General features: G+C 43.1%; 1 protein-coding gene across 1 annotated transcript in view; it reads left to right on the top strand.

The window, feature by feature from the left end:
- The first annotated feature begins 1,106 nt into the window (after positions 1-1,106).
- The window catches only part of LOC139647516 (disks large homolog 5-like), a 29,763-nt gene continuing 3,314 nt past the window's right edge, over positions 1,107-27,555 (top strand). The window contains exons 1-32 of the mRNA XM_071523426.1: positions 1,107-1,595; positions 6,309-6,377; positions 7,073-7,241; positions 7,612-7,755; positions 9,348-9,531; positions 11,016-11,272; positions 11,733-12,045; positions 12,716-12,946; positions 14,059-14,243; positions 14,423-14,548; positions 14,815-14,947; positions 15,067-15,191; positions 15,305-15,480; positions 15,678-15,781; positions 16,149-16,241; positions 16,945-17,925; positions 18,096-18,219; positions 18,349-18,493; positions 18,833-18,954; positions 19,089-19,172; positions 19,312-19,471; positions 19,794-19,841; positions 20,432-20,594; positions 20,693-20,826; positions 21,352-21,516; positions 21,761-21,944; positions 22,446-22,594; positions 23,017-23,187; positions 23,293-23,489; positions 23,967-24,110; positions 24,283-24,410; positions 26,043-26,152. Of these exons, the coding sequence (XP_071379527.1) occupies positions 1,298-1,595; positions 6,309-6,377; positions 7,073-7,241; positions 7,612-7,755; positions 9,348-9,531; positions 11,016-11,272; positions 11,733-12,045; positions 12,716-12,946; positions 14,059-14,243; positions 14,423-14,548; positions 14,815-14,947; positions 15,067-15,191; positions 15,305-15,480; positions 15,678-15,781; positions 16,149-16,241; positions 16,945-17,925; positions 18,096-18,219; positions 18,349-18,493; positions 18,833-18,954; positions 19,089-19,172; positions 19,312-19,471; positions 19,794-19,841; positions 20,432-20,594; positions 20,693-20,826; positions 21,352-21,516; positions 21,761-21,944; positions 22,446-22,594; positions 23,017-23,187; positions 23,293-23,489; positions 23,967-24,110; positions 24,283-24,410; positions 26,043-26,152 (5,816 nt within the window). The 5' untranslated portion in view covers positions 1,107-1,297. The remainder of the gene's footprint in view (positions 1,596-6,308; positions 6,378-7,072; positions 7,242-7,611; positions 7,756-9,347; positions 9,532-11,015; positions 11,273-11,732; positions 12,046-12,715; positions 12,947-14,058; positions 14,244-14,422; positions 14,549-14,814; positions 14,948-15,066; positions 15,192-15,304; positions 15,481-15,677; positions 15,782-16,148; positions 16,242-16,944; positions 17,926-18,095; positions 18,220-18,348; positions 18,494-18,832; positions 18,955-19,088; positions 19,173-19,311; positions 19,472-19,793; positions 19,842-20,431; positions 20,595-20,692; positions 20,827-21,351; positions 21,517-21,760; positions 21,945-22,445; positions 22,595-23,016; positions 23,188-23,292; positions 23,490-23,966; positions 24,111-24,282; positions 24,411-26,042; positions 26,153-27,555) is intronic.

The raw sequence follows: 27,555 nt of genomic DNA, 5'->3' as shown, positions 1-27,555 counted from the left end.
CATGATTTGTAATGCTGTAATATTTACATAACTGTTACACTGCAAAAACTTGGGTCTCCCATTTGTTCATATATAGAATCCCTAACAAAAAAGAAACGAACTATAGTAACCCGATGATACATTTTAGAAGGATACACAGCAAAACAATAAGTCCCTTTAGAAATATTATAGTGATGAGATAAAAATGCATGCAAGTACAATAAGATCACTACAAACTCACAGTAGCCGCTGTAGGAATATTGTAGTGATTTTTATTATAATGATGCCACTCCTTATAAATCTGAAAGGCTGTCCATAGTAATTATTTCAGAACTTAAAAAGTAATATTACTGTAACCAGTCAATTACAATCATCAACAAATTATGGAGCGCCCGCTATAAATAATATCAATAGATCACCATGAAAACCACGAGAAGGGAAAATTATTATATTCATTTATAGGAATATTATGGTGATTCAGTACTGTTATATATATATACTGTTAATACTGAATATATATATCATATATATAAGTATGATATGGTCACTATAAGCTCACTACTGTGAACCACGGACATGCTATAAGTCCCTGTAGGAATTGTATAGGAATATTATAGGATTTTTTCCAATATTATAGGAATACTATATAAATGTTATGGAGATACCATAGGAAAGAAATCCATACATTACGATACGGTCACTATAACAATTCACAATTGAATACCACAGACACATTATAACTTTCTAATATAATATTATAGGAATATTATGAATGTAAATGTAAAGTTTCGGTCGGTAAGCCAGGTGCGTCTGAAATAGGCCCCGCCCTCTTTTACCTTAAATGGCCATTGCACGGAAATATGATTGGCAGAGGGCTACAGCTGCTAAAACGGTGAGACATGGCGGAGTTTGTAGTCACACAGAGAGGGCTCTTAAAGAGTTGGTACACTTTTCAACATGTAGAAAGAACTTGATTTTGGGACGACATCGTCTTCGGAGCAAATGCAGAGCGGCGCAGAAGAGGTTTAGACGTCTTCCCAGGAAGGACGAACCGGTGGACCGACCATACTGGAGCGGCGGCTGGGAAAATGTGTTGCTATTTCATCTTAGTGCAGTCAACAGCCTTGGGCAACAAATATGGCTACTTGTGTCTCCTTCAATTCGGGTTGAGAGCCGTCCCAACTTGGCTGTGCAACACAATTTCGGGGACTCCCGACAACACGCCGAAGTGAAGTTGACTACCAGACAAAGAAGTTGAAGCTGAATTTGTTTCAACGCTGGTCGCCTTGTATCGAGGAGGGCGAAGCGGGCAGAAGAGATGGAGTCCAAGCATAAAGAGTTGTTGGAGAAATGTTACCAGAACTTACTGGAGTCGATAACAGATGCAGACCGAGTTGTGGATGTTTTAGCTCATTCTGGTACTCTCAGCCAGTCTGAACGCTACGAACTGAGCCACAACTGCTCCTCCAACTCGGAAAAAGTGGACCTTCTCCTGAAGATGCTGATTAGTAAGGAGAGAGACCATTTCGCAGAGCTTTGCACGGCCCTGGAGAAGACTCACCCTCACCTGAGCTCTGTCCTTCTGAATGGCATCGGACCAGTGGACCACACAACTGGTGAGAATAGAAATGTTGATTACTTGTTAATTATCTTGTTAGAATTATGATTTGATGCATGCCATGCTGGATAGAAGCATCTGCCAGAAAAAAACACCATGTGTAAAATGTGTAAACAACATTGTTATTTTATAAGGATGCTAAAGAGCCATCACAGCAAATCTACAAGCCCCTGCAGGAATAATATAGTGATACCATAGGAGATGAAATACCATAAAAATAAGGTCACTCTAAACTCACTATTGAGTACCACAGACACACTGCAAGTCCCTATAGGAATATTACGGTGACTTCTTGTTAGGGATCTAGTGGTCCAGTGTGCTTCATTTTGAGCTTGACCCAACCTGGTTTCGATCCAGCTCAGAGCATGATCTAACATTCAGGATATTGACAATATGACAACTTGATGAAGGACAGGACTTTTCCTTTGGGCAAGAATGGTGAGAGAGAGAGAGAGAGAGCTGCACAATCATGTGACTTTATGCTCATTTACACTCACACTACTGTGCTTGTCTCCTTCCCATGTCACTAAAAGCATAGCCTGCTAGCTGTTTGTGAAAGTATTTAATGGACTTTAAAAAGGCTCAAACAATCCATGTAGTGACGGCAGGGTTGACTATGCTTTTATTGAAAGGGGGTGGGGTGAAATCAATAACCCCTTGTAAAAATCAAATGAATGAGTGTAGAATTCATTTGGGTTCTTTTGTGTTTGGTACAGTGGGGATTGAAAGACCTGGGTTTCACTTCAGTGTCGCCACAAAATGAATGCATTTGTGCATATAGTGTTGAAAAGTCAACTCACTATTCCTATATTCAATGACCTTTTACACATTTACCAAAATGTTTTAGAGCAGATCTGCAGAAAGCAATAAGCTACGCCTCTCCTTTTTATTCTATAGTGACACATGGGAGTTGTCTGGTGAGTTTGGAGTTACACCATTAAGACTTTGTTTATTGGGGAGAACAGGAGATATAGCCATATTACATAGGCCTACATTTTAACTTAGTATTTATGAAAGGAAATTTAATACAAATTCCATCTCCAAATTAATCTCTAGATCATCTAATCTTTTGGATACCATTACAGTATGTTTTGTTTCTTCGTATGAAAATAACAACCTATTGTAGATGATACAATGATAAGATGGCATCACAGCCTCTAGCCTAATTCTATTTTAGGATGTATTTACTCCTCCCCACATCGCATTCAGTATAATTTGGGGGTAATTTTCTCTTGTGTGCTCATGAAAGTACCTCTTCCCATCCAGTGATTTGAGTGCCTCAATTTTTTTGTTTTTTCTCCCACAGCTAAAATCCTAAAGCTACAGAAATACTCTTGTTCTGTTTAAAATGCTAATCAATTCATCTTCAAAGTCAATGTAAGCCAAACTGCTCTGATACTGTACTGTAACTGGCCGTAATTTGTATGCCAGTACTCCTCAATCTCACTTAGGGGACTAAATTCCTTATTGAAATATAGAAGTATAAGTAATGATAATAGCAATAATGTATGCACACTGCCACACGGTCCTTGCTCAGCACCTCTTCTGCCCCTTTGCATTTCAAAAGAAATATTTGCATTGCTTGGTGCTTTCTTCGCTGCCAAGCTATCATGTCATACTCAGTAAGCTGACAGGATTCCAAGCCACTCTTGGTGAAGTGTTAATTATGCATTTATTCCATCCTCATTATTTATAAGAAAACTTAAGCTCCAATGTGAGTCAATCTTTCCTTAAACTTTTTCATTTTTGTGCTGCATTTCACAATCATGCACTGGCTATGAAACTGGCTACTGATAGGGTATTTGAGTTTCTGTTACTGACGAGGTTTGTACATGAACATGTTTGAGGCTGGTGCAAGTAGTGTGGTGTAGTCTACAGCTCCCTGTTAGTAGTCACACAGGCCACAAATGGGCTGAGCTGCTGTTAACTACTGGGCAGACAGGTTCGTCCACTGCACAGCCGAAAGCAGGGCCTGTCCCAGGAACAACAGGAGCTTGTTATAGCCTAAGTTTTCAATAATATGCACTGTCAGCAGCCTGCTCTGTCTATTTACTCTCAAGTTAACTCATATCCCAGAGGGTGTGAGCTAGATAATCTATGAAATTGAAACAAGGTGAGAAGAAGAACAGCGAGTGAGAGCCTTTGTATTTGTTTCCGAACCACAGCAGGTACTCTGAACCTGAACGTCAACAAAGGTTAAAACATAATAACTTTGTCATATTTTGAGGAAGGGAGATGTAAGTGTAGCCTACTGACACTGTCATCGAGCCACTGGTAGAACTGCAAGAATTTCATCATGACGTGAATATGATGCGTGCACATATTGACTTGACTTGGAGGCGGGTTGTAAAACCCCGGGGGCTCTTTGTTTTATTGTTAATAAATAGAGATATTCTATACTTTTATATAACCATAGCTCCGAGGCTTGACAGCAAACACCTTTTGTTTTCAGACCATTCTCACTGTCTCTTGAGGATCAATAAAATGACGGCAGAAGGGCGTGTGTGATGGCTTACTTAGAGCACATCCTCATGTCTGTGGTCTGCCTCACTTCAAATCGTGCCTGTGTGTTCGATAGTAGGATGGTAAAATACTTTGCTTTTGTTCCATTTCTTGATTAAGTGGGAGAGAGATGTTTAGAGAATCCACCACTGTCTCCATTAGCCTTAGCTGTGACCACAAACAATAGCTAAAGGCAGCAAGCATTTTACTGCAAAAACAAAACTCAAGTGCTTTTATCTTGCATTCATACTCAGTACTTAGTGTAATTGGGCCTCATTAGGCCTTATATACTGGTAGATTTCAAAGGGTATTTCTCGTTATGAGGAAAAAAACCTGCGTTTTAAGAGTTTCACGTAAAAGGAAAATGCCCCCTAATAAGAATTCACAGATGTTATTCGAATGATCTTGGACAGCCCAATCAATATTTTTGAACATGATCTACCTTTTTCCCCGAAAGTAGAAGGCAAATAGCCAAGACTCCAATCTGTGGTTCATCAAGGACCACCTTATGGAGCTGCTCCATCAATAAATTAGAGAAAAGACTGACCTAATGAACTCATACAGTAGAAAGAGTGTTTGAGCTTTTACACCCCAAATGAAATGTAACTTATAGTAGTGCTTTCAGATCTGAGTAAGAACATGTACCCATATCCGTGGAAAATCACTGTGGGTAGTGGCACAGGGTCCACAAAGTGTTTCTCATTCATTATCAGTGGAGCAGCTCCAGACGCGTCTTTAGATGACATCACAGGTTAGTCTTGGCTCTGCTGTTTTCAGCTTTGAGAGATACAATGTTCCAATGTAGACTAAACTCTCCAATAACAGAGGAAATAAACAAATCTGAAATGTTTGAGTGTAGACTTTCACTTTTAAGAATTGAAACTTGTGTTTGTTCCTGCTTGATGCATTTCTCTTCCAGATTTCCATTCTGCTCTCCCTGAACATTTTAGGTCTAGTCAGTTTCAGAAGAGCACAGAGTGGCTCTGACTGTAGCAAAGTGATCAACCCAAATGAGATACTTGAGCGGTGAGGGTCGGACCGCAGTGAGGTCCAGGTCACATGACTTCCAAGAAGCAGAAAAGTGAGTGAGCAATTCCACAGTGAACCTTGTCCATTGTGACACTCACTGCTCAAACAGACTCATGGGAAACTTAAGCTAGAGAGAGAACAAAGAGAGCTTGATCCATGGGATGCCACGGTTCCTGAGGCACATCACTCTTTCTTTTTTTTTTTTTCTTCTTTCAGTCCTTTGCTGGGAAAAAAGAGGGGTGAGCCATGTTAGCTGGGTTCCCTCCAGTTTTAATCAAACCCATAGTCTCCTTTAGCTAGTGGGAACACAGCCAGCCAGGGATTGATTTAGAGCACTGGGACGTGGGTAAATAGAATCGTTTGTCATGCTCCTGCTCCAAGTTGAGTGTTAGACCTTATATCAGGGGTTGGAAGTTGCTGATTTAACTGAACTATAAGCTGTTCATCCCAGAGCCAAGTCAGATCTCAATGAATGTGCACACCACTGGTTTTTTGGTCAAGAGTTGTGGATGTCTGTGGCTTTAAGATGACATGGGAGTGCGTTCAAAATCTCAAGCGTCATTAAAATTCTCACAGCTTGCTCTGAGGCACTTCTGTCACAGGTTCAGATGTGTGAAGGCACTTAATGTCTTTTTCTAGAAAGTTCACATTTGATGGAAGGAGTAAACAATTGGGAGTAACAGGAATAAGATTCTTTTCCAGATTGAGTTTTACCATGGTTTGTAAGTGTGTATTGTGCTCACAACATTGTATTTTTGCATGACGTTTTTCTATCATACTCTTAGGCTCTTTACTGTACAGTTAATTATGAATTAGGCTACAAAGGAAGGGGCTTTCAGAGGGGGACTGTGTGGTGTTGTCAGCGGAGATGAAAGGAGAAGCTCTGAGGCTGCAGTGCTGAGCCTCTTTGGGGCCCTGGCTAGTCTATATTCAAGCTCCCCGGCCTACTGATAATTAGCCACACTCTGCTGTCAGGCCCACAGGGCTGTCATCCGAAGTTGGGGAAAGTCCCACCTTATTATCCCTCCAACCGGTCTTTTTTGAATAAAGCCCCCGAACGTAACCCAAGCCGCAGAGCCTTGATGTACTATACAATGCTGGAGATAATCATCTGACTATGATGCAGGAGACATGGTAGCATGCACTTGGAGCTGACTTTAATGTTTTGTCCCCCTCACAGGGTCCACTTACAGCGTCTTGTCCACTATGCCGTCGGACTCGGAAAGCAGCAGCTCTCTCAGCAGCTTAGGTGAGTCTGGCGCTCATGGTAGTATTCAGGTGTCAGTTGCAATAATGCTGTCATAGAAATGCATTATCTTTCTGGAAAAAGGATAACTGTGTGCCAAGGAACCAACCACCATGATATACATGGATATAATACTCATTGGTTGCTCCCCGTTTAGACTCTGAGCACATGCAAGTGATTACACAGATGTGAAAAGGATTTAGAAATGCACCCCCCCCCCACTGCACACACACACACACATACACACAGAGACCTGTTTTATTTAGCCATTCTCTCAGGGAGAGAGGATTTGACTGGTCCATGCCACTGTAAGGGGAACAGAAACTTGATTTCTTGATTTGTCATCAGTGGGGGAATTATTGTGGTCGAAACACAAGCAAAACTAGTGGTTGGCATAAGCACTCACAAGCATTAACTTGAAGTTAATAAGTACAACATCTCTTATTATTACACTGATTGCAAAAAAATAAACCACTGATTAAAGAATATGCGGTGAGATAATAGAAGAAGGTGCTTCCTTGTTTACTTTTAATTTGCACATTTTTTTTCTGATATTTTTGACAAATATTTCCTTATGAAGGTTGAAGGTTGGTCTTTATGTTGGTACTGTTTTTTTATAGCTTCAGTTAACGCTACTTCCTCCATCATCTGAGCCTTGTAAATAGCACTTGCCGCCAGTGACATGCTGACTCACACAGGTACTCCTGGTCAAGCCTCATCACCTCCGCCTGCCCACATGGAAAGCCGCCAGATGAGTGAGAAGATGGAGACGGTCCTGTTCCAGCTTAGGCATGTGACCCGCGAGAGGGACGAATTACGCAAACGGCTGGCCCTCTCTTCACCTGGAACCACCTTCGATGACTGCAGGTACTGTACTGAGCTCATGCACTCAGCCCACTTTCCAAAACAAACATTTATGGCGAGACACTGTGATCCAGTGTATACCTACACTTGGTGACTAGAAGGATCTCACTTTGTTCAACTTTTAAAAGCATCTAAAAACAACTGGAGTAAGTACTTACTCCACTTGACGTGACGCAAAATTGTTTTTAAATATGCTCAACTCTGTAAAACAAGGGGTAAGCATACAATTTTAATGATGCTTCTCTTCCCCACTGTTCCCATAAGCACAAAGTCTGTATGCTTTTATCTCACTTATGCTTCTGCTATCCTCCCATGTGGCTTGATTTTGATGCGTCATACTGTTTTGTCTCCTTATTTCCCCCGTGTGAGACAGACCAAACTCCAAAGCAGGTCATGACTACGAGCGTCTGAAGCTGCAATGCATGAAGGCAATGGCAGACCTGCAGTCCCTGCAGAACCAGCACAGCACCACCCTGAAGAGGTGCGAGGAGGCTGTGAAGAAAGCGGATTTCTACCAGTGAGTAGAAAGCCATCTACAGTGCCTTCATACATTTTTTAACAGACGGCGCATTTGTGTTGCGTGCTCTCGCACTCCGCCTGCAGGGTTTTAACCTGTATTTGGTCCCTCCTATGACACAGTCACAGCAGATTGCATTGAACAGATTTTGTTTTTGTGGGAGTAATAGGGGTGAAGCCTTTTTAACAGCCCAAAAGCTGCCAAGCTAAGCCATGAAAAAAAAAATTCAACTTTTAAATTTCATCATTGTGATTGTCTAAAAAACAGTTTTTACTGTCTTTTCGATAGTATATACAGCCTAGAGTTGTTTTTTCAAACCAAAAGTTAAGACCAGAGACCAAATTACTCCACTAAAAGTAATGTCCTGCTCAATCCCAGGAGAGTTCATGCCGAAGCGTGCTCCATAATCATCATCTGGACACAGTGGGCATGGCGTGGCATCTGTGCCATGAGGATAATGCTACTAACGGACCATTTGTTGTCCCATGAAATAAGCTGTGCCGACTTGACGTGAAGGGGAGGCTGGTCCATTTGTGTGATTTAATGATGCCATACTGTCTCCAAAGTGTAGGGAACCAACAGCTGGCTGCAATGCAAACAGACAGATGAGGGATTATTGCCGTGTTTAAGCCTCTCCCTCTGGGCCCTGTTTGCGCATCAGAAAAAGTCTTTATTTACTACTACCCTGTCCGCCTTGCTACTTGCCCATTCACATTAAAACACCATTCCCTGTGAATTGGAAGTCATTTAAATCATGTACATCACTGATGGATGAATCATACTTGCATCAATAAGCCAGTTAACTTATAGGCTAGCATTAGCACGCAGACACACACCCTACAGTGATACAGTAATAATGGAGGATTCCATTGTTCATTTTAGTAATTCGTACTTGTATAGTTATCAGTTAAGCAGTATTACACAACAGGGTATATTTACTGTTATCACTGGCACAACAGTGATTAACAGCACTGAAGTAGCAATAAGACATGAAAAGTAGCCTTGAGTGTAATGTTGCGATGATACAAAAAAAGATTACCATGTAATTCTTTCATGCAACAGTATCTAATCATATCGGGGGAAACTAGAGGGTTCATAGACTAGTTCCTTAGTCACCTATCAGGAACTGCTCCCTAGCAACCCAGAATGAACTCCCTAAACAACATGCGGCATATTAACCAGCTTATTTGACTTGCCAGCGGTTAGAGCCTGTCTTTTTAAATGAGGAACACAAACTATCATGTATTTGTTTATTCAAACTAGTAACGTGCAATTTGGACTACAAGGATACAGGACAACATATTATTACTAACTCTAACTCATCATGAAGAGTATATCAAGAAAATTGTCTCAGCATAGCTAAAAATAACCATTATACACAGATGTTGCGGAAGTGTTTAATCATGTCTGTTAATTTGTACGAATGGTGGAGTGTTATTTATGGTGACAGTGAGGCATAGTTCATTTTTTTTGCACAAATAGGAGTGCTTTAATGCTGATTTTAAGCATGGCTGAACTAGCTATTTAACCGGTCAGATTGCGTGACTGGAAGTGCCCATCGTATAATTGTGCATGCTATGTTATCTCCTCAGTACGCTCCACAGTCGTCTGGTGAGCGAGCAGGCCCAGCTGAAAGAGGAGCTGGAGGCAGTGAGACAGGACAACATCCAGCTGGTCAGGGAGCACAACCACGTCAAGCAGGCCTGCGAGGAGCTAAGGAGGCTGCATGACGACGACCAGAGAGAGGTGGCTGACATGAGGATGTTGCACCAGCAGGTAGCTACGTCGCTGGCACTCCATCCACATTCAGTCTGACACACACAAATGCGAATAAGCAGACGTGCACAAACGCTCCTATTCACAAAAAAAGCACAGATGCATACTTGAAGTGTGTGTGTGTGCATTATGTGCACACACCTGCGTGCATCTCTGACTGCCCTTGAGATGCAATCACCCATTTGGTTCTTGACATTTGAGACAGAAGTCATCTTATTTGCCCCTCTGTGACCATTTGTTCCAAGAGGACGGCATCATTCATAGAAATGGGGTCAGACAGGCTTGTTTCTCCAATGTCTCCATGGATCAGAAATTCTTTCAAATTAGATAAATGACCTAACCTGTATCTGCCATTGCTACTCTGTGTGACATATTCTGGGCCTCATTACAGTCAGGAAGGTCAGATCGTTAAATGTCTGCAATACCTTACATGACCATGGGGAATGTCTTATATGGCATTTTGATAAGAAGGGCAAGGATACATGCCTCATTGTCTCCATACTGTGGTGTTTATGAGCTTATGTCATGATTAGTTAAACTACTATACAGCGTCATTCAAATTAGGAATCAAATTAGCCCAATGATGTCAATCCAAACTAGGCCATTACTGTGAAGTTGTTAGATGCCGGTGACATACTCCAGACCTCATGTAAAAGTCGTCCCAGTGTCTGCTCTAGCTGTTTGGCACTCTGTCCATAATTTGTATCATATTCTGTAGTCATTTCCTGGAAAAAGGAAAAGCCATTAGAGCAGAGATTTTGAACAGTTTATCTGCGTGGTTTTTAGGCTAGAGTTACTTAATTTAGCACTAGGACCCTGACCCATGGTTAAATGCCTTATGTCATGCGAGTTATTTGACATACTGTTCCAGTGTGGGAATTAACTGGGAAGGTTTCCTCCTTTGATCTCCAGCGCTAAGAAACAGAGTTGCAGTTTAAATTCTATAAATATAGCACCAGTGAGGCACCACAGTTTTTATAGTTGTTCATCCATTACACGAAAGTGCTATTACACAGTGAAAAATGTGTGTTTTCAAAATTGCTTCAAAAACAGCTCTCATAGAAGAGGAATGGCAACTGCTATACACAGGCAGAATCTGGCTTTAAATCTTGCTTTGAAACAATGGAGGGCTTAAGACTATATGCTATGTCTAACGAAATGTTGTTATTTTTCTGTGCTAGGGCATCGTTTATTGTTTATGTACATTAAGGACTTGATTATTTACATTAGGCCCACCTGAATTTTAGATGTAAGAGAAGTTGATTAAGGTTACCCTTAATGGCCAAACCTTTTGATATCTTTATATAATAACAGTGAAGTACTTTGTCAATGAGATGCATTGTGTAAGGAAATTGGGTCATGTTGTTTCTACAGCATCCCTATTCAACCTATTCAAGTGCACCGCAGATGAATGGCTTGAGTAGTCCTTGTCCCCCCCCCCCCCCCCCCTATTCAGCAAGTGACCTGAATGATGTCATTTCCAGGTGATGAGAGAGGGGTCATCTGATGTTCTCAACAAGCTGTACGACACGGCCGTGGACAAGCTGGAGGCCATGAAGAGGGACTACGAGGCACTGAGGAAGCGCTACAATGAAAACACGGCCAGTCACAACACAGACCTGAGTCGTCTGGAGCAGGCCGAGGAGGAGAACCACAGGCTGCAGAAACAGGTGGACATGCTGCTGAAGCAGAGGGATGCTGCCATCCACTTCCAGCAGCAGTACTCCTCCTCCATGAGGAGGTAAGGCTGGAGCGATCAAACCCATGCACACACACACACAGAGTCACAAAACCAGCAGCACTGGCCTTCCCCTAGGAGGAGATGGAAGACACACACAGAACCAGCAGCAGTAAACAAAGCCTAATGACTACCAGCAGTAGCAGCAAACTTTGCTACATACTTAATACATGAGATCAGTGTCAGTCAAATCTGCACACTATGAAGTGCTCAAAGTAATCTTAATCCAAGACAGTTGAAGCTTTGCGGATGGGCAGATGCTGCCTCATTTTAACATTCCCTTTGTGATTCTGAGAGTGCAAGCAGGGTCACTTGGTGTTGTTGTCTGTCTCAGTTCTTAGCAACCCGTTATGTTTTTAGTGTTGTGTTTTGTTTGCACAAGTATTCATTCACAGAGGGTAAAAATTATAATGGGTGGTAAAACTCAACACCTCCCACCCCACCATCTTTTTCCCGGCTCCAGGTTTGACACCACGCAGCAGGAACTCTCCAAGGCCATGGCCCAGAACAAGGAGCTGCAACGTGAGATGGAGCGGCTGCAGTCAGAGGCCACGCGGCTCAAGACCCAGCAGCTGAAGGCAGCCAAGGACTGTGAGAAATACAAGGAGGAGCGGGACTCTGTATTCAATGAGTACCGCCTGATCATGAGCGAGCGGGACCAGGTGATCAAAGAGGTGGACAAGCTTCAGACGGGGCTGGAGGTGGCAGAGGCAAAGCTGAAGAACACCTCCTCAGAGAGACGGGTGGCCAGCGAGGAGCTGGAGGCTCTCCGACAGGTAACAGGCTGAAAGAAGCACTTAGTTAGTGCCATGCAGTTAAGAATTAAATTAGATTTGCTATGTATTCATTATAGCATATTACATTAGGGCCTGGCTGAATAATCAGTCCTGTTATTAGTTCACACAGTGACAGTGACTGATTGACATTGTGTGTCAACCCCACAACTTAAGCAGCTAAACCTTGATGAAAACATTGATGAAAACATGATTTTCAGCATATATGTCTATTACAAATGCAAATGTAGCTGAGCTCAGTTGTGGTTTTTTGACTGGGTAAAAGTCATCAGATTATCATTGGTGTATCATTGGCTACAGTATTGGGCGAGTTGCCTAGCAAGTAAAGAAAATTCCAGGAGTAAAAGTGGGAAATATGAATAGACGGCCTGTTTTTTATTATTTTATTTTATGTTTTTCAAGCAATTGGCCATGGTAAGTAAAAAGTTGAAGGTATGCTGTTATAGGAAAAAAGAATAATTTAGTCATTCATCTATTGGGCACATGTATCAAGAGGTCGCTGAAAATGCTGAAAAACATTCTGTCATAACAATCTGTCACGACCTTTTAATTGCTCTCTTGATATAATGCTCAGTAGCTCTTCAAGCCACAATGAATAGTTTATTATAATCGCAGGTCCACTATTTACTAGTTATGTCTTTGTGTGATAAAGGAGCTGGGCTCAGCGCTAGTGGACAGGGACCGGGCCATCTGTGAAAAGAACGAGCTGCTGGAGAAGTACTGCCATGAGGTGAAGGACAAGGCCGAGGCCCAGAAGGAGCTGAGCCAGGCCTGCAAGGACATCGAGACGGTCCGCGAGGAGAGGGACGTGGCCCGCAAGGAGAGGACAGAGGCCATCATCCAGAGGGATCAGCTGCTGCGAGAGTACTACCAGGCTAGACAGGTAGACTGACAGACGGGAGATTTATCATTACAAATGGAGGGATTGATTTATTTCTCTGACCGTAATCCCTTCATCCCATCTCATATATGGTAATAGATGGGTTTTTGCCACAGCTGGCAGTTTTCCACACATCGATTTCACCATTATTGTATTTTGTTGAGAAGCGTGTCTATCTAACCACTACAATACATCGGGGTATAGACGTCTGTCTAAGTGATTGTCGAATTTACCCTGATGGAAGTCCCAAGATTCCTGCATTAGGAAATTACCAGCAATTAGGAGAAAAGGCTTTTTCTGACTTTGACACATAGCGCACTAGAAAACTGTGCTGCATCAGAAATAGATAATCAAGTCAGCCAACGTAAAGTAGAAAATCCAATAGAATTAATTTAGCCCTGCACATAATTCATGCTTTCACTATGCCTCACAGACTAGTCCCCCTGCAATAGTTTTTTGAGCTTGTGAAGACCATATGTCATTGTAGTATGTATTTTAGAGATGGTCCCTTTTCCTATTGTCAGTCAGCTATCCCAAGTGTGTGTGTGTGTGTGTGTGTGTGTGTGTGAGTGCAAGATAGACAGAGAGAGAGACAACTATGGATACACTGGCAGAATTCTCAGCAAGAGTTAAATCTAGAATACTATATCTGACCCACTTCACACCACACTACCTAATCCAATCCACGACTGTCACACCCCAAAATACCTCCACCACACAGTTCATGGGGAAAAGTTGCTATTTAATTTATAGCTACTGCAATTGATTTTAGGTGTTGAGGCATGGTTAGGCATGATGGAAGCATTCCATCTTCAGTGCATTAACCAAAGTGGATTAAGCTGAAGTTGTTCTTCTGAAAGATGGCTGGCTTCTTTTTTTGAACTGATTACATTTTGTATGCAAATCTTTTTTTTTTCTTCAAGGTAACTGGCAACTTCAGGTGCTTTGATACAGTGGAGTAAAAATAACTTTTGCAGGGAAAAAGTAAAATCAAGTAAAAATCAAGTAAAAGTCCTTCAAAAATGTATGAAAGTACCATAAGTAAAAGTGCCTAGGTACTTACAATCCTTGTGCAGACGTACATCAGCTTAAAACATTTCCTTCACCTCCTCCAGAAACAAGACTCTGCCACGCTGGACATGGAACGAGCCAACAAGGAGATTGAGATGCTGAGGAAACAGTACGAGGCCGTCTCTCAGGAGCTGAAGGAGGCCTCGCAGGAGGCCGAGGTAGCCAAGTGCCGACGGGACTGGGCCTTTCAGGAGAGGGACAAGATAGTGGCAGAGAGGGAGAGCATACGGTAAGGACACAGAAACAAAATTGCACTTGGCTTGAATGGGTCTGAAAGACGCCTTTTGTTGCTTACTGGCAGATATGTCATATTTATGCTGCATGCTTCGTCAGTGCACAGGGACTTGGGCGAAAATAGATTTGTTTACATTTTCTGTGACACCTCATGAATGCGTGTGCATCTGTCAGCACGCTATGTGACAACCTGAGGCGAGAGAGGGACCGAGCTGTGAGTGATCTGGCAGACGCTCTGAGGAATCTGGATGACACGAGGAAGCAGAAGAACGATGCTGCGCGGGAACTCAAAGAGCTAAAGTGAGTCATTCCTCCATGCACTTCTTCCTTTTTTTGCCAGACTTATGCCATCTCTCGCACTATTTATAGGACTGAAACTGGAATCTTATTCTTTCATGTTTCCAATCTGTGCTGGGTTAATTTTGAGGATGCGGTGTTGTAATTTCAAACCAGATCTTTTGTGCCACCCAGTGGTTGAATTAGGTCACTGACTGAGTAAAGGTCAGACTATTTCTGGAGGTGACTACACATATTGAGGAGGTTTACAAATTCCATATTTCCTACAGAGAAAAGATGGAGGACCAGTTAGAGAAGGAGGCGAGGTTTCGTCAGCTGATGGCCCACAATTCACACGACTCGGCCATCGACACCGACTCAATGGAATGGGAGACGGAAGTTGTAGAATTTGAGAAGGACAGAGTATGAACAACTATTGAACTTGTCATTTTCTCAAATTATATGAAGTAAATTACAGGTTTAAATGAAACCATATAATCAAATCAGAATGACATTGTATTGATCTTGTCTTATTTCAGGAGGACATGGATTTGAAAGCACTTGGGTTTGATATTGCCGAAGGGGTAAATGATCCATATTTACCAGGAGATTGTGGCATATTTGTCAGTAAAGTGGATAAAGGAAGTATTGCTGAAGGCAGATTAAGGTAAATGTCACACCGCTCTGCCACATCAGTAGTGCAGCGACTCATATCAATGTTCTTTTTTTTCTTTGGGAGAAATTGATTCACCGATTAGTCACTCCTTTCTCTCTGCACAGGGTGAACGATTGGTTGTTGAAAATTAATGACGTGGACCTGACCAATAAGGATAGGAAGCAGGTGATCAAAGCCGTGCTCAGCGGAGAGGGAGTGATCAATATGGTGGTTCGCAGGAGGAAGTCACTGGGCGGACGGGTCATCACTCCCATCCAGTTAAACCTTGTTGGACACAAAGGTCGGCTCCATCAAGAGAAACCTTTCCAATTAAAACAGTCCAATTACATTTCATTCTAATAACATTTCTGTACACAAAACTGATGTATATATTGCAAGAATACAACTCTAATTGATGGTAGTTGTGTGGATGGTGAAAAGTTTTGATAATGAAACGCAGTGTGATTTCTCACCTTGTCTCTGTCTTCACCTCCAAAGACAGTGGCATAGGCCTGGAAAGTGGAGTGTTTGTTGCCACTTTGGCTCCAGGAAGTCCAGCTGCTAGAGACAACTCTCTTACTGTTGGGGATAGACTGTTAGCTGTGAGTATGCTGCTTAAAACTATTTTGTTTACATGAGAAGGATTGGTGCCCATTTAGGCCCATTTGACTGCTATGATGGGCATCAACATTGACCTTTAGTGCCCTCTGCTGTTCACAATAATGTTGTGTTCAAATCAAGGAACACAGCCAGTCTCTGTGATATTCCAGACTGTCATGAAATGTTATTTTGGATCACCATGTTAATTGACCATCCATAACGAATCAATGAGCCTTGGGTTTCCCATGCACATGCCTTGGCAAGTGAATTTAATGATGTCTATATATCATATTGTCCTTGGAAGTTGAGTTCTGACTGCTGGACTTTTCCTGATCTTGAGTGATGATCTGATTTGTTTTTGCTCTTCAGATAAATGGAATTGCACTCGATAACAAGTCGCTCTCTGAATGTGAGGCTCTGCTGAGGAACTGCCGTGATTCTCTCAGCATCTCCCTCATGAAGGTGAAGTCTTCATTTACCACCACAGACGAAAACTAACACTCATCTAGTCCCTGGAGCTATGGCATAGACCCAGCCAGATGATAAGAAAACAAATTACGATGTGATACTCCCTTTAGAACTAGTTGGGTGAGAATAATTACAATGAGCTTCTGGAAGTGAGAGATAAAAGTCTATTAGGCTGAGCCATTAGGTTTTCTCTTGTTAATGGTGTTATCCATCCAAGATCGATCAGATTGTTAAATCCAATGTGAGGCACGTCAGTTTAAAGTAGTAATTAGCACAGAATGAGAAAAAAGTCATTGCTAACAGTTGAGCAACTGTGACTCTATTGTCAGCAGCCTCTATGAGCACTGCAAAATGTGAAATAATTTCTACTTCTGTAGAGGGTAGTCTTTAGATTAGTGTTCATTGCCAATATCTCACTCACTCAACCTGGGATTTTCTAAAGTCCAAATACAAAGGATGGATTTGTGTTGGTGAAAAACCTAATTTGTGTGAGTCATTGTAACATCAGGACTATCTTGACCTAGTAGATATGATGTCTAGATATTGCCTTTTTTTAGGGTCGAGTTCTCACAAACTGATTAGTGTGTCACATCCCACAGTGAGTCACAGAGAAATTTTGGTTTTCAAAAACACCCTTGTATGCTGTGTAATTTCTAGTCCTGTAAAAGTAATGAGTATTCAACCATTCCCCCCACAGTTCCTCCCACAGAGCTGCTCTGGGCAGAGTTTATTTGAAAGTTTGAGAGACTCAGAAAAGAACTCCAACTTCCGGCTCCACTCCTGTGAGCTCCACGCCAGGAACTGCAGAAACTCCAAGCACAACTGCTCCACCCAAACGGACATTTACAGCTCTGACTTAGGCAGCGGAGGGGATGAGGGACGTAAGGACACGGGTGACACTTTAGACAGCAGCAGCACCCAGTGTCACCACAAGCCCTTTTCTAGTAGCTCCCTGCACTCCCGCTCCCTTTCCCACCGAGGAGGCTCCTCCACTCCACACAGTCCCTCGGAGTCTCGTCAGGAGTTCTGCTACAGGAGACAGGACCTCCACCATCGCCCCCTCACCTTCACCCCTGTGGTCTCCGACTGCAGCCCCCAGCAGGCCTCCCTGGACAGAGGGCAGGGCCCACCAGAGAAGCCCAGCGGAGGCACATGGCCCAAAGTCATGGTGGGAGCCTCCATTCCCGAGTGCGCCCAGCTGTCCATCTACAAAAAGCCCAAACAGAGGAAGTCGATCTTTGACGTGGATACTTTCAGAAGACCCGAGGCACCCCCCAAGCTGGACTACCTGTCTCTGTCCCAGCTGCCCAAGCACTCCCCGCAGAGCTCCAAATCCGAGGCCGGTCAGACTCCTCCCACCCCGCCGGCCAGGAGCGACTCGTTCAGGTTCAAACACCGTCAGCAGAACAGCTCAGCGTCAGACTCCACCATCACTACAGGCACTCCCCCGGCCTCCCCGGCCCAGTCCTTATGCCCACAAGACGGGGGAGAGGCAGGGAAGCAGCACTACTACGCTGATGCTTCTCCAGTGGAGACCAAGAGCAGCTCCAGGAAAGCTGCTGAGGAGGAGGGGAGTAGGCAGAGGTCAGAGGAGCAGGACAGGAAGAGGTACCGGCCAAAATCGGCACCGGCGCTGCGGCGAAACGTGACGCCTTTACACATCCCAATTCCCATGCAGGTAACTGAGACACCCTATGAATTTTAATGTGTTATCCTTCTTTGATCCGTTTGGCATCTTTGTTATGCGAGTGTGTGTGTGTGTGTGTGTGTGTGTATTTAAGCCTTATGCTTCTGTCTTCTCCCAAAATTCCTGGTGGGTCTTAACAGCTGTTTGTTTGCTTTTTCCAGGTACAGAGTTTCTCTAACGACGAGCATTCCCCAGAGCCGGTGGACTTGGTACGCTTCTCTCCCATGCGTTCCCATCGCTACAGCATGCCCTTTGCACCCCCAGGCTACAGCAGCATCGCTCCGCGTAAGTCACACGACCAACATGACCCATTCTGTTCTGCTTTTACGTTCAGTTGAGTATTCAGTCTTTTGATCATGACAGCATTTATTGCGTCTGATCTGCTCCCTGTTCTTGTCCTTTGCCTTCCTCCAGATCCAGCACACCGAGGCCTAGCCCCATGTCCTGCTGTGACCGCTGTGATGAGGAACCCAGTCTACACAGCCTGGAGCCATGAGATCCAGCCCAACAACTGTCCTCCAGCACCCAGCCCGGGCGTCCACCCACATTCGCATACCAGGTGCTATATCCCTCCGCCCACCCATCTGCCCGCCGGTCTGCATGTTTGTTTGTTCACACTAATATGTCCAGTGATGTCATTCTTAGTTAGGTCAGCACATCCTGTGAGTAATCAGCAAATTATTTTTCACATCATTTTTAATCTGCGTATCATTGTATCTCAGTCAACATTGATGTAATAAATCCTGTAATGTAGTAATGATGTAATTATTGTGCAAAACAACATTGTTTACCCTGCCCCAGATTTCATGAACAGATGGCATGGAGCAAATTATATCTTGCTCTGGGTTGAATAATTGACTGCCGGGGGACTTATTGAGGCCCTTTTCTCCACTTCTAGCCCCCAGCATCAAGGTCGGCTCAGTCTGGACCTCAGCCACAAGCGCACTGGAGACTTTACTGAGACGAGCTACAGCCAACCACCACACAGCACCAACTCCCTGCCCTCCAGTGCCAGACTGGGTATGTGCGGAGTCCCACATTTATCAGGCTGCTAGTTCTATGCAAATTCTAACTTCCATAATCTGTCCTATAAATTATCTGTCCCGTTATGTCTTCATGGTAAATAAATTCCATCTGTTTCTGGCACTCCTTAGGCTCCTCAAGTACTTTACAGTTTAGGGCGGAGCGCATTAAGATCCCCCCGACTCGATATCCACGTTCTACTGGGTCTGACAGAGGTATGGTTGAGTTGTGCAGCTACATCAAGCAACATCGTAGCAGTTAAATATATACATATTTTGTCTGAATCCATATCTCTGTCACTGAGAGACATTTACCCCGCTGATGTGAAAACCATTCTCTCCCTTGCCACTGCAGGCTCCCTCTCCCATTCAGAGTGTAGCAGCCCGACGCCTCCAATGTCCCCCGTTAACCTGGAGACATCATCTTTCACCAGCAGCCAATCACAGAGCTCCATTTCCATTCAGCCCAGGATATCAGTCAGCCCTGCTCCAATTGGTGACAGGCGGAAAGATAGGTAGGCCAGCCCCCCTTCTGGGTCATCATACTGCCATCACTCAGTGCAACACTGGGATGTGTTTTCCTCCATTTGTCTGTAGTTCTGTCTACATCATTGTGATGAAGTGCTTGTAAAACGGTAAACAAAGCTATGAGCCCTGTCCCACGTCATTAGTAGCTGGCTTAGACTCAGTATCTGTCAGTTTATCCTCATCACTCTCCTCTCTGCTGTTGCTCAGTATTACCTGACACTTTTCCTCCTTGCTATAGGTGATCACTATCTTTCTTCCCTCTCTCCATCTCTTCCTCAGATGTCTTTCTTATAACACACCCTCTCTCAGACTCCCACTGGCAGCTAAGCCCAAGTTCTTCTCTTTAAGAAGCTTGAGGTTTGTTCTGTGCTATTCGGAGCAAAATGTTTGCTATCTGCAAGATTGTTCTGGCATGCATCGTTCTGAGTTCACATCGCAGAAATAAATCTGTTAAATTACAGATGTGCTGGTCAGTAGAAGTGGCTCTAGGTTTGTTTGAATGTTTAATAATGCTAATGAAAGCTAATGGATGCATTTCTCTTTGTCATCATTTCTGTGCTTCTAATTAATTCAGAGTGCTGTTGAATCTTGTATGATTGCATGATTTTGAGTTGTAGTCTAAAATGTGCTGTGCACTTACCGCACAGCTCTCATATCTTATTGTTGAAACCTTCTTAACAGAAGCAATACATCTTTGCCTGAGAGGAATTGTCAAATGCAAATCACAATCTAGGGAGCTACATTGTGTTGGATCCATTAGACTGCAGGCAGCAGCTTCTCTTTTCCTTTTCATTTGCTGTAGAATTGCCTTTGGTATTGTATGGTATTGTGCTAGGTTTGCATTGATCAGAGTCACATCTTGCATCCTCCCAGCAGTCTTTGTGGTTTTCCTCAGATGTCAGAGCATCACAGCTGTTCAAAGTGTCCTTTCCTCTTTCTCTCCAAAGGCCATACTTGGAAGAACCACGCAATGTGACGGTACAGAAAGGGGCAGAACCACTGGGCATCTCCATTGTGAGCGGGGAGAACGGTGGAGTGTTTGTGTCCAAAGTGACAGCAGGCAGCATCGCCCACCAAGCTCGTTTGGAGTATGGTGACCAACTCCTAGAGGTAGCTACCAACCTCTGTCCAAATATCTAGCTGTGGTTATCAATACAAAGTGTGATTTGCTGTCTGTTTCTAATGAATTATTGCTGTTTTAATTCCAGTTCAATGGAATCAACCTGCGGAATGCCAATGAGCAGCAGGCACGTCTGGTCATCGGGCAGCAATGTGACACAGTCACCATTCTGGCTCAGTATAATCCTCACATGTTTCAGCTGGGCAACCACTCCCGTTCAGGGTAAGAACTAGAATCATTGGGACTGAGGTATAAAAATACCACTATAACAATTTATACAGAGTGGTTTATGAATTTCAGATGATCAAATTAACCAAATGAAAATAATCTTTATTGTCACAGTGCCAGGGCCAGTGGGAATTGCTTACAGTACAGCATGATTAAATAAATGGAATAGCTATGCTACTTACATGGACACATAACACTAAGTATCAACAACACATAATGAGTACAAAACGTAACATACAACACACTGTGCTGCAAAAACAGCAAGTGGTGCAAGATGAGTGCAAAATGTAACCAGCATAAAATAATAAAAGCAGACGTTGAACATGCATACAATATCTGCAAAACAACATGGAGTGCAATAAGTTACACATATGCTATAAATGTGTTTATACAGTGTATGGAATGTATATCTGCACCTTTGTTACCTCATTTTAAGTATCACCTCTTTTAAGGTTGACATTGTCTCTGAAAATCACTAAATAACTTCATAAGATTCTACCATCCTCCCTTTATCCTCAGTTCTCGGATGGAGTCCATCAGCAACCAGCCGACCCCCCAGGACAGCGGCGCCACGACCCCGGACAATCACTCCACCATTGATACATTGAGTGAGCAGGATGAGGGCACCATGACTCCACCATCCAAACAGACCACTCCTGCCACCAGCCCTCACAGCTCCTTCAGGTAGGACCGGAAAGTATCTCAGTTTTCTCAGATACCACTATTTCAGGGGAAGCTCTTCTCTGTGTCTTTTCAGATTTCATGTTCTGTTTGTCACATTTATTTCACTGTTGATATTTCACTGTTGAGATATACCATGCTGCTACCTCTATAGCAAACTCATATGAAAAGCCTTAAGCTATAGCCATTGGGGGTCAGGAAGGGGGACCTGAGAAATTCAAACCCTGACCGCGAGCTCTGCCTCCAGGCTGCCTGGTGTAGGGTCCCGCAAGGCTGTAGACCCTCGGCTGGTGAGGCTGAAGAGGACCCAGGTGGAGCTGGGGGTTCAGATCTGTGGAGGCAACCGTTACGGCATCTATGTAGAAAGTCTGGAGGATGACAGCCCTGCTAAGAGTCCTGATGGCCTGCTGCCTGGAGACTTTATACTGGAGGTACCTGCAGCGTTTATCAGAATCACTTTAATTCAGCAAGTACAACTGCTGCACCAAGAATGTGACCTGGTCAGTTGGTGCTGACACATTTTAGGACAGTTTCACAATATGGGATTGACACACTGGGTGCAGGATAAAATGTAATGGGACCTCACATGATTCAGACAAGGTGTACTGTATGTTAAGTAGACTGAACAGAAGCACAGTGCAGTTATACATTCAAAGTGCAAGAATTATTCATATGTGGCATAATTGGTAGCAGCGTTGGCATAGTCACAGATTCAGAAGTACAACCCCTGTAGCAAAAAGGCAAAAGATGCACAAAATGCCATATATGCAAATCCTTCTTTTACTTTGATTCATTTTGGGCTTCTTAAAAACTGTTTTAATATTTTTTATGCATTGCTTGACTTGATGTTACAGAAAATGATGAGTCATTCTGTGTTGGCAGCCTAGCTCAGTATCCCTTTGTCTACTGTGTAATTTATGTTTTTCAAACAGTACAACGGCATCAACATGAAAAACAAAACCGCTGAAGAGGCTTATTTGGAAATGTTGAAACCAGCTGAAACGGTCACGTTCAAAGTCCAGCACTGTGTGGAGGAACTTGCTGTGATCAAAGATTCCCCTGGAGATGGGTTCTTCATAAGGTAACTAATTATCAAACAAAACTAACTGGTGACAAAGTTTCCACTTCATTTGTCCCAATGGGCAACTACATTTGCGGCAGGTATTAAAGCCAACATTGAACATACTGTGCGACTGACAAGCACAACAATTAGTCACCAATGCAAATTGTCAGTGCAAAGTTTCAGGCAAGCAGCATGAGACAACTCGATCACAACCACCGCCGCCATCACCACCAGTATCAATAACATCATGATCGACAATCAGTCCCGTTTCTTTTTTTTGGCAGTAGTGACTCCTGCTTATCCCTGCTATCTTACTGGCTATTATGTTGTTGTTCTTCAGCCACGTTTGTCTGTCAGTTTGATATTTCCTTGTATCACCAAAGGTCAGGGGAAAAAGTTCACCATAACCTGAACTCCTTTATTGTTCCTTCTCCTCTCAGAGCACTTTATGAGAGGTTGGCAGAGGTAGAGCAGGAACTGAGCTTTAAGAAAGATGACATCCTGTATATTGAAGATACACTACCAAATGGCAATTTTGGCTACTGGATGGCCTGGAAACTCGACGAGAATGCACAGAAGCTGGAGAAAGGGCAGATCCCCAGTAAATACATGTAAGTCCAGCCTATAGTTCACTTTACGTTTACACATTGGATGTGATGGGTGTGTAATTACAGTTCAATTTATCTGAACCCGCTGTTATATCTCCATAACATAAGGATGGACCAGGAGTTCTACAGAAGACACAGCATGCCCGATATGAAAGATGATAACGGCACCAACAAAACCCTGTCTGCCGCCGCACGCAGATCCTTCTTCCGCCGGAGACAGAAGCACAAGCGCAGTGGATCCAAGGATGGGAAGGATCTGATGGCTCTGGATGCCATAAGCACAGATTCCTTACCCATCACAGAGGGTGAGAAACACAAGGCACAGCATAATTAGAATCACTAGATTAACTGTATGTCTCTTATACTGCCGTGTAACTAATTATGCTTCACTACATGTGCGGCAGTACCCTAAAGCTTAGAGAACCAGATGTGTGACCAGCTGGGAATATCTGGGTGGGGAAAGCAAATGAGTAGTGCAACAACCATTAAAGTGCTCTTGAGCAAGGCACTTAACCCCCAACCGCTCCAGTGGACTTGCTTGGTGGCCAGCTGTGTTGGGCAGCTCCCAGGTGTGAATGTGTGTAAATGTGTAAATGAAGCAGGTGGTGTTGGAAAAAGCATACATGCTCAGCAAAACCCCTCCCTGAATATAACTTAGAAATAAAATTGACGGTCAGAACTACATTACAAGGTTCATTGTAGGGCAACTTTATCTTTGTGTATTTCTATGCTGTCTTGGTGTCTTTCTGAATGAATGACATATTTCTCTATTTACTGCTCAGATGGCGTTAGCCTGGTGTACCAGCGGGTCCAGAAGGTGGATTGCTCGTTCCCCAGACCAGTGCTGATCTTGGGTCCATTAGTGGAGGCCAACAAGGACATGCTGGTGAAGGAGGCTCCTGCCAAGTTCTGTCGCTGTCTGCCTGGTGAGCTAGCATACACATGACATCCAGTCTGTAATTAGAGTTTATTTATTCATGAAGGGTGATCATGATGTATGTGCGTCAGGTTTGCACTGCTGTCTTCTGTTGCATGTTATAGAGAGATTTTACCGAGTTCGACCAGTTTCTAAAATGATGACATCTATTTTGCTTGCAGAGGTTATGAAGGCATCTCAGCAGGCTATTGAGCGGGGAGTGAAGGATTGTGTGTTCATCGACTACAAGCGGAGGAGCGGCCATTTTGACGTGACAACTGTTGCTTCGATAAAAGAAATCACAGAGAGGGTATATTGTTCTCACTTCAGAATATGTTTCGAAACCAGGGCTGTGAAAAGTGGCACCTGTGGGCCAAATAATCAATATCCAGTGTTATTTCTTGGTCCACTGCCCATGTTAAATGTTTGTAATTCTCCATGTCAATTTGTGTACCCCTGTCCTATACAAACAGACCTAGGCTGCAAATTGTAGTTGAATTAGGTCTGTCCAGCAGGTATTTAATACCAAATCTGTGTGTCAGTGTTCAGTCACATTTATCTTTGGTATTAAACTCTTTTCTGGCAATTGTGCCAGGTGGGGTTTCCCAAAAATCCAGGAAAAAAGGCATCTCCCGGGATGTTCCCAATTTAGACTTGTTTTTTGATGCATGATATCTGTTCTTAAGAGGAGGCAGAATAAGTCTGGCAAACTTAGCAGTGTTTTGAAAAAAAAAAAGCACAAGACATTTGGTTCTACTCTTTGGGATGCTCCATGCTACAGTAATACAGCTTTACAGCATAGTAACACATAGCACATGATAAATAAGATGCAGGAAGCATTGCAATAATCCCCCATGGGGATTAACTTGGAAATAAAGACACTCCAGGGTGCATACAAACAAAGCAGAACCAAAGCAGGTGGAGGCTGAGTGGAGGAGGCTGTTGCAAATAGCAGTAGCAGTAACAGCAGCAAAGCACACATCGATGTACAGAGTGAACGAGAGTGTGAAGGCCTTTAAATAGACCGCCAAGTCAGTGCAGTGAGGTGTGATAGGTGAGGCAGCAGTCAGCTGACACAGCATAACATGACTTGGAGTGTCCTGCCAGAATTAGGTCAGTTGATGCTCTGATGATTTCCAAATCACAGATACTATCAAACACCATAAATGATTAAAGTAGTTAATTGGTAAATTATTACACACACATCTAGCAAAAGTAATTTAATTCTGGGTTATATCTTCTTAAATAAATTAAACGCTACAAATAACTATCATCAAATAAAAAATAATTTAGCTATATATTTGTATATCTACATTGTATTTAGCTGTCTGCATGGATTTACGATGCCAGCAGTGCTTCTCTCATAAGAAGTTGATGTTAGGTGATGGCCTAATCCTTCACTCAACCCAAGATCAAACTAGCCCATGTTCAGGTGGGCCAAAAGTTGCCTATAGCCTAATTTATGTTTAATTTTCCATGATAGGTTAGAGGCAGTGTAGAAAATGCCCACAAGAAATCTAACCTGGTTTCTTGTGATGATGAAAGACTACAGTCATAAATTAAAATAATCCATCCTATCACATCATTTATACAGTCCAGCCATATTGCGGTCGCAAATACGATAATATGCCAATGATAAGCCCAGTTGACTTTCTACATGGCATTAACAATCTCGAAAAGTAACTGCTTTCCCCACGTATCTCACATGTATCTCACAACCTATAGTAAGAATTTATGCTCAAGTCTGCCAACTCTTAATTGCAGCTTTAATCACAGCTTTATGTTGTGTGCATAGACATGTATCCGAAAGCATGACAAAGTATAAGTAACAAAATTAAGTTCTGTTTGTCAAATTTGTTTTTTATGTTTTTTCTTGGTAAAATTCAGCTTTTCACCATCCCTCATTTCTCACGCAGTCTTTTGTTGTCATTTTCTCTCATAGGACTGTCACTGTTTACTTGACATTGCCCCTCACGCCATTGAGCGACTTCACAGCGTTCACATCTATCCAATCGTCATATTCATTCGCTACAAAAACGCCAAGCAGATAAAGTGAGTAGTCCCATGCCTTTTTATAGATGTTTGTTTCAATTTTTTTTTTTTTAATCTTTGTTGCCTGGAGAAATGTCAAGGATATGTCAGGTTTGCTTTGTGTTTTCAGTGCCACTGCTGTTTACCCAATTTCACTTCAAGTTCAAATCCTCCAAAGACAGACTGAAGAAACTGGTTCATCCAGATTTTGGTTATGGAGGCTGTTCAGGACAATAACATTTTCAGAAAATTGAATCGTACTGAAATTTAGGTCCAAAGCTTATTCAAAATATAAAAAACATCTATGCACAGAAATAATCAAAATACCATCTGTAGTGTCTGATTCATTTAATTAGCTGTCTAATTTGCAGTAAACTATCTGATTGGACATTTAAATGCATATATAATGAAAAAGAAAAGAAATCGGTTATACACAAACAGTAGAATATTATTTGGCATCACTGCTTTCTTGGCTCATTTTGCCCAGTAAGTATATTGTTTGGTTAGGAGACCTGACATTAGGATGAATGAGCTGGGGCTGTACTATTCCCAGCTATCCCCCTGAGCTAGTCTCATCTCTGGTAGTGCCACTTCTCCTTCCAGCAGCCGTAATTCTTGATGACTTTTCCTTAATGTCTGCAGCCACGTCATTTTCTCTCTGTCCCGGCAGACCCCCGGGAAATTGACATTTCCAAAAGTACCACTGGTTTGATTATCACTGGTTCATGTCACAGACGCGCCAAAAACTAATTAATCAAAATGATTTGATCACAATTTCATTAGTTCAGGGGCCATAGCCCGCTCTCTTCCACCACCTGCCGGGGTTTTGATAGGATAATTGTGATTTACCAAAGATCCCTGGGCTTTTTCATTTATAATCGCAGGGGAAGATTAAGTCTGCTGAACCCTAAGCAAGGTCCTTTATGTTCACACACACACACACACACACACACACACTCAGGTCTGGCAGGAACAGACTTTCTCAAACACATATGTACACACACACGCACACACACACACACACACACACATGAAGTGGTGCAGCAGGCAAACATGGAGGCTGATTGCTGCTAAGCCTTCTCTGTCATCAGCTGAGTGCCAGCTGTCCCAGCGAGCGGCTAGCAGGGCCTGTGGCTCCGCTTTGTGGCGTGGGTGGCTAAAACACTGGCCGCATCCCTCTACCGCCACATACACATACACACACCACCCACTGCCTGCCTGGAGCGGCGTTTGACAGAAGCTCAAGCTATTCCCCGTGTTTTTATCCTCTGGAAGGCATCACCAGCTCAATATTTTCACTGCTACATACTCAGTGCCAGGGAAAGACGAGCACGATTCCAGGTTAGGTCAGAAGTTCTCGGTGGATGCAGACTGAGAACCCATCAGTCGCATTACTGAGAATGTTTTTCAGATATGAAGTAAAC

The sequence above is a fragment of the Centroberyx affinis genome, unplaced genomic scaffold (assembly GCF_046629955.1).
Source record: "Centroberyx affinis isolate AG114_WGS23_722 - 3 ecotype Tasmania unplaced genomic scaffold, CSIRO-AGI_Caff_v1 ptg001088l_1, whole genome shotgun sequence".
Taxonomy (NCBI): Eukaryota; Metazoa; Chordata; class Actinopteri; order Beryciformes; family Berycidae; genus Centroberyx; species Centroberyx affinis.
This window is presented reverse-complemented; position numbering and strand designations above follow the sequence as displayed.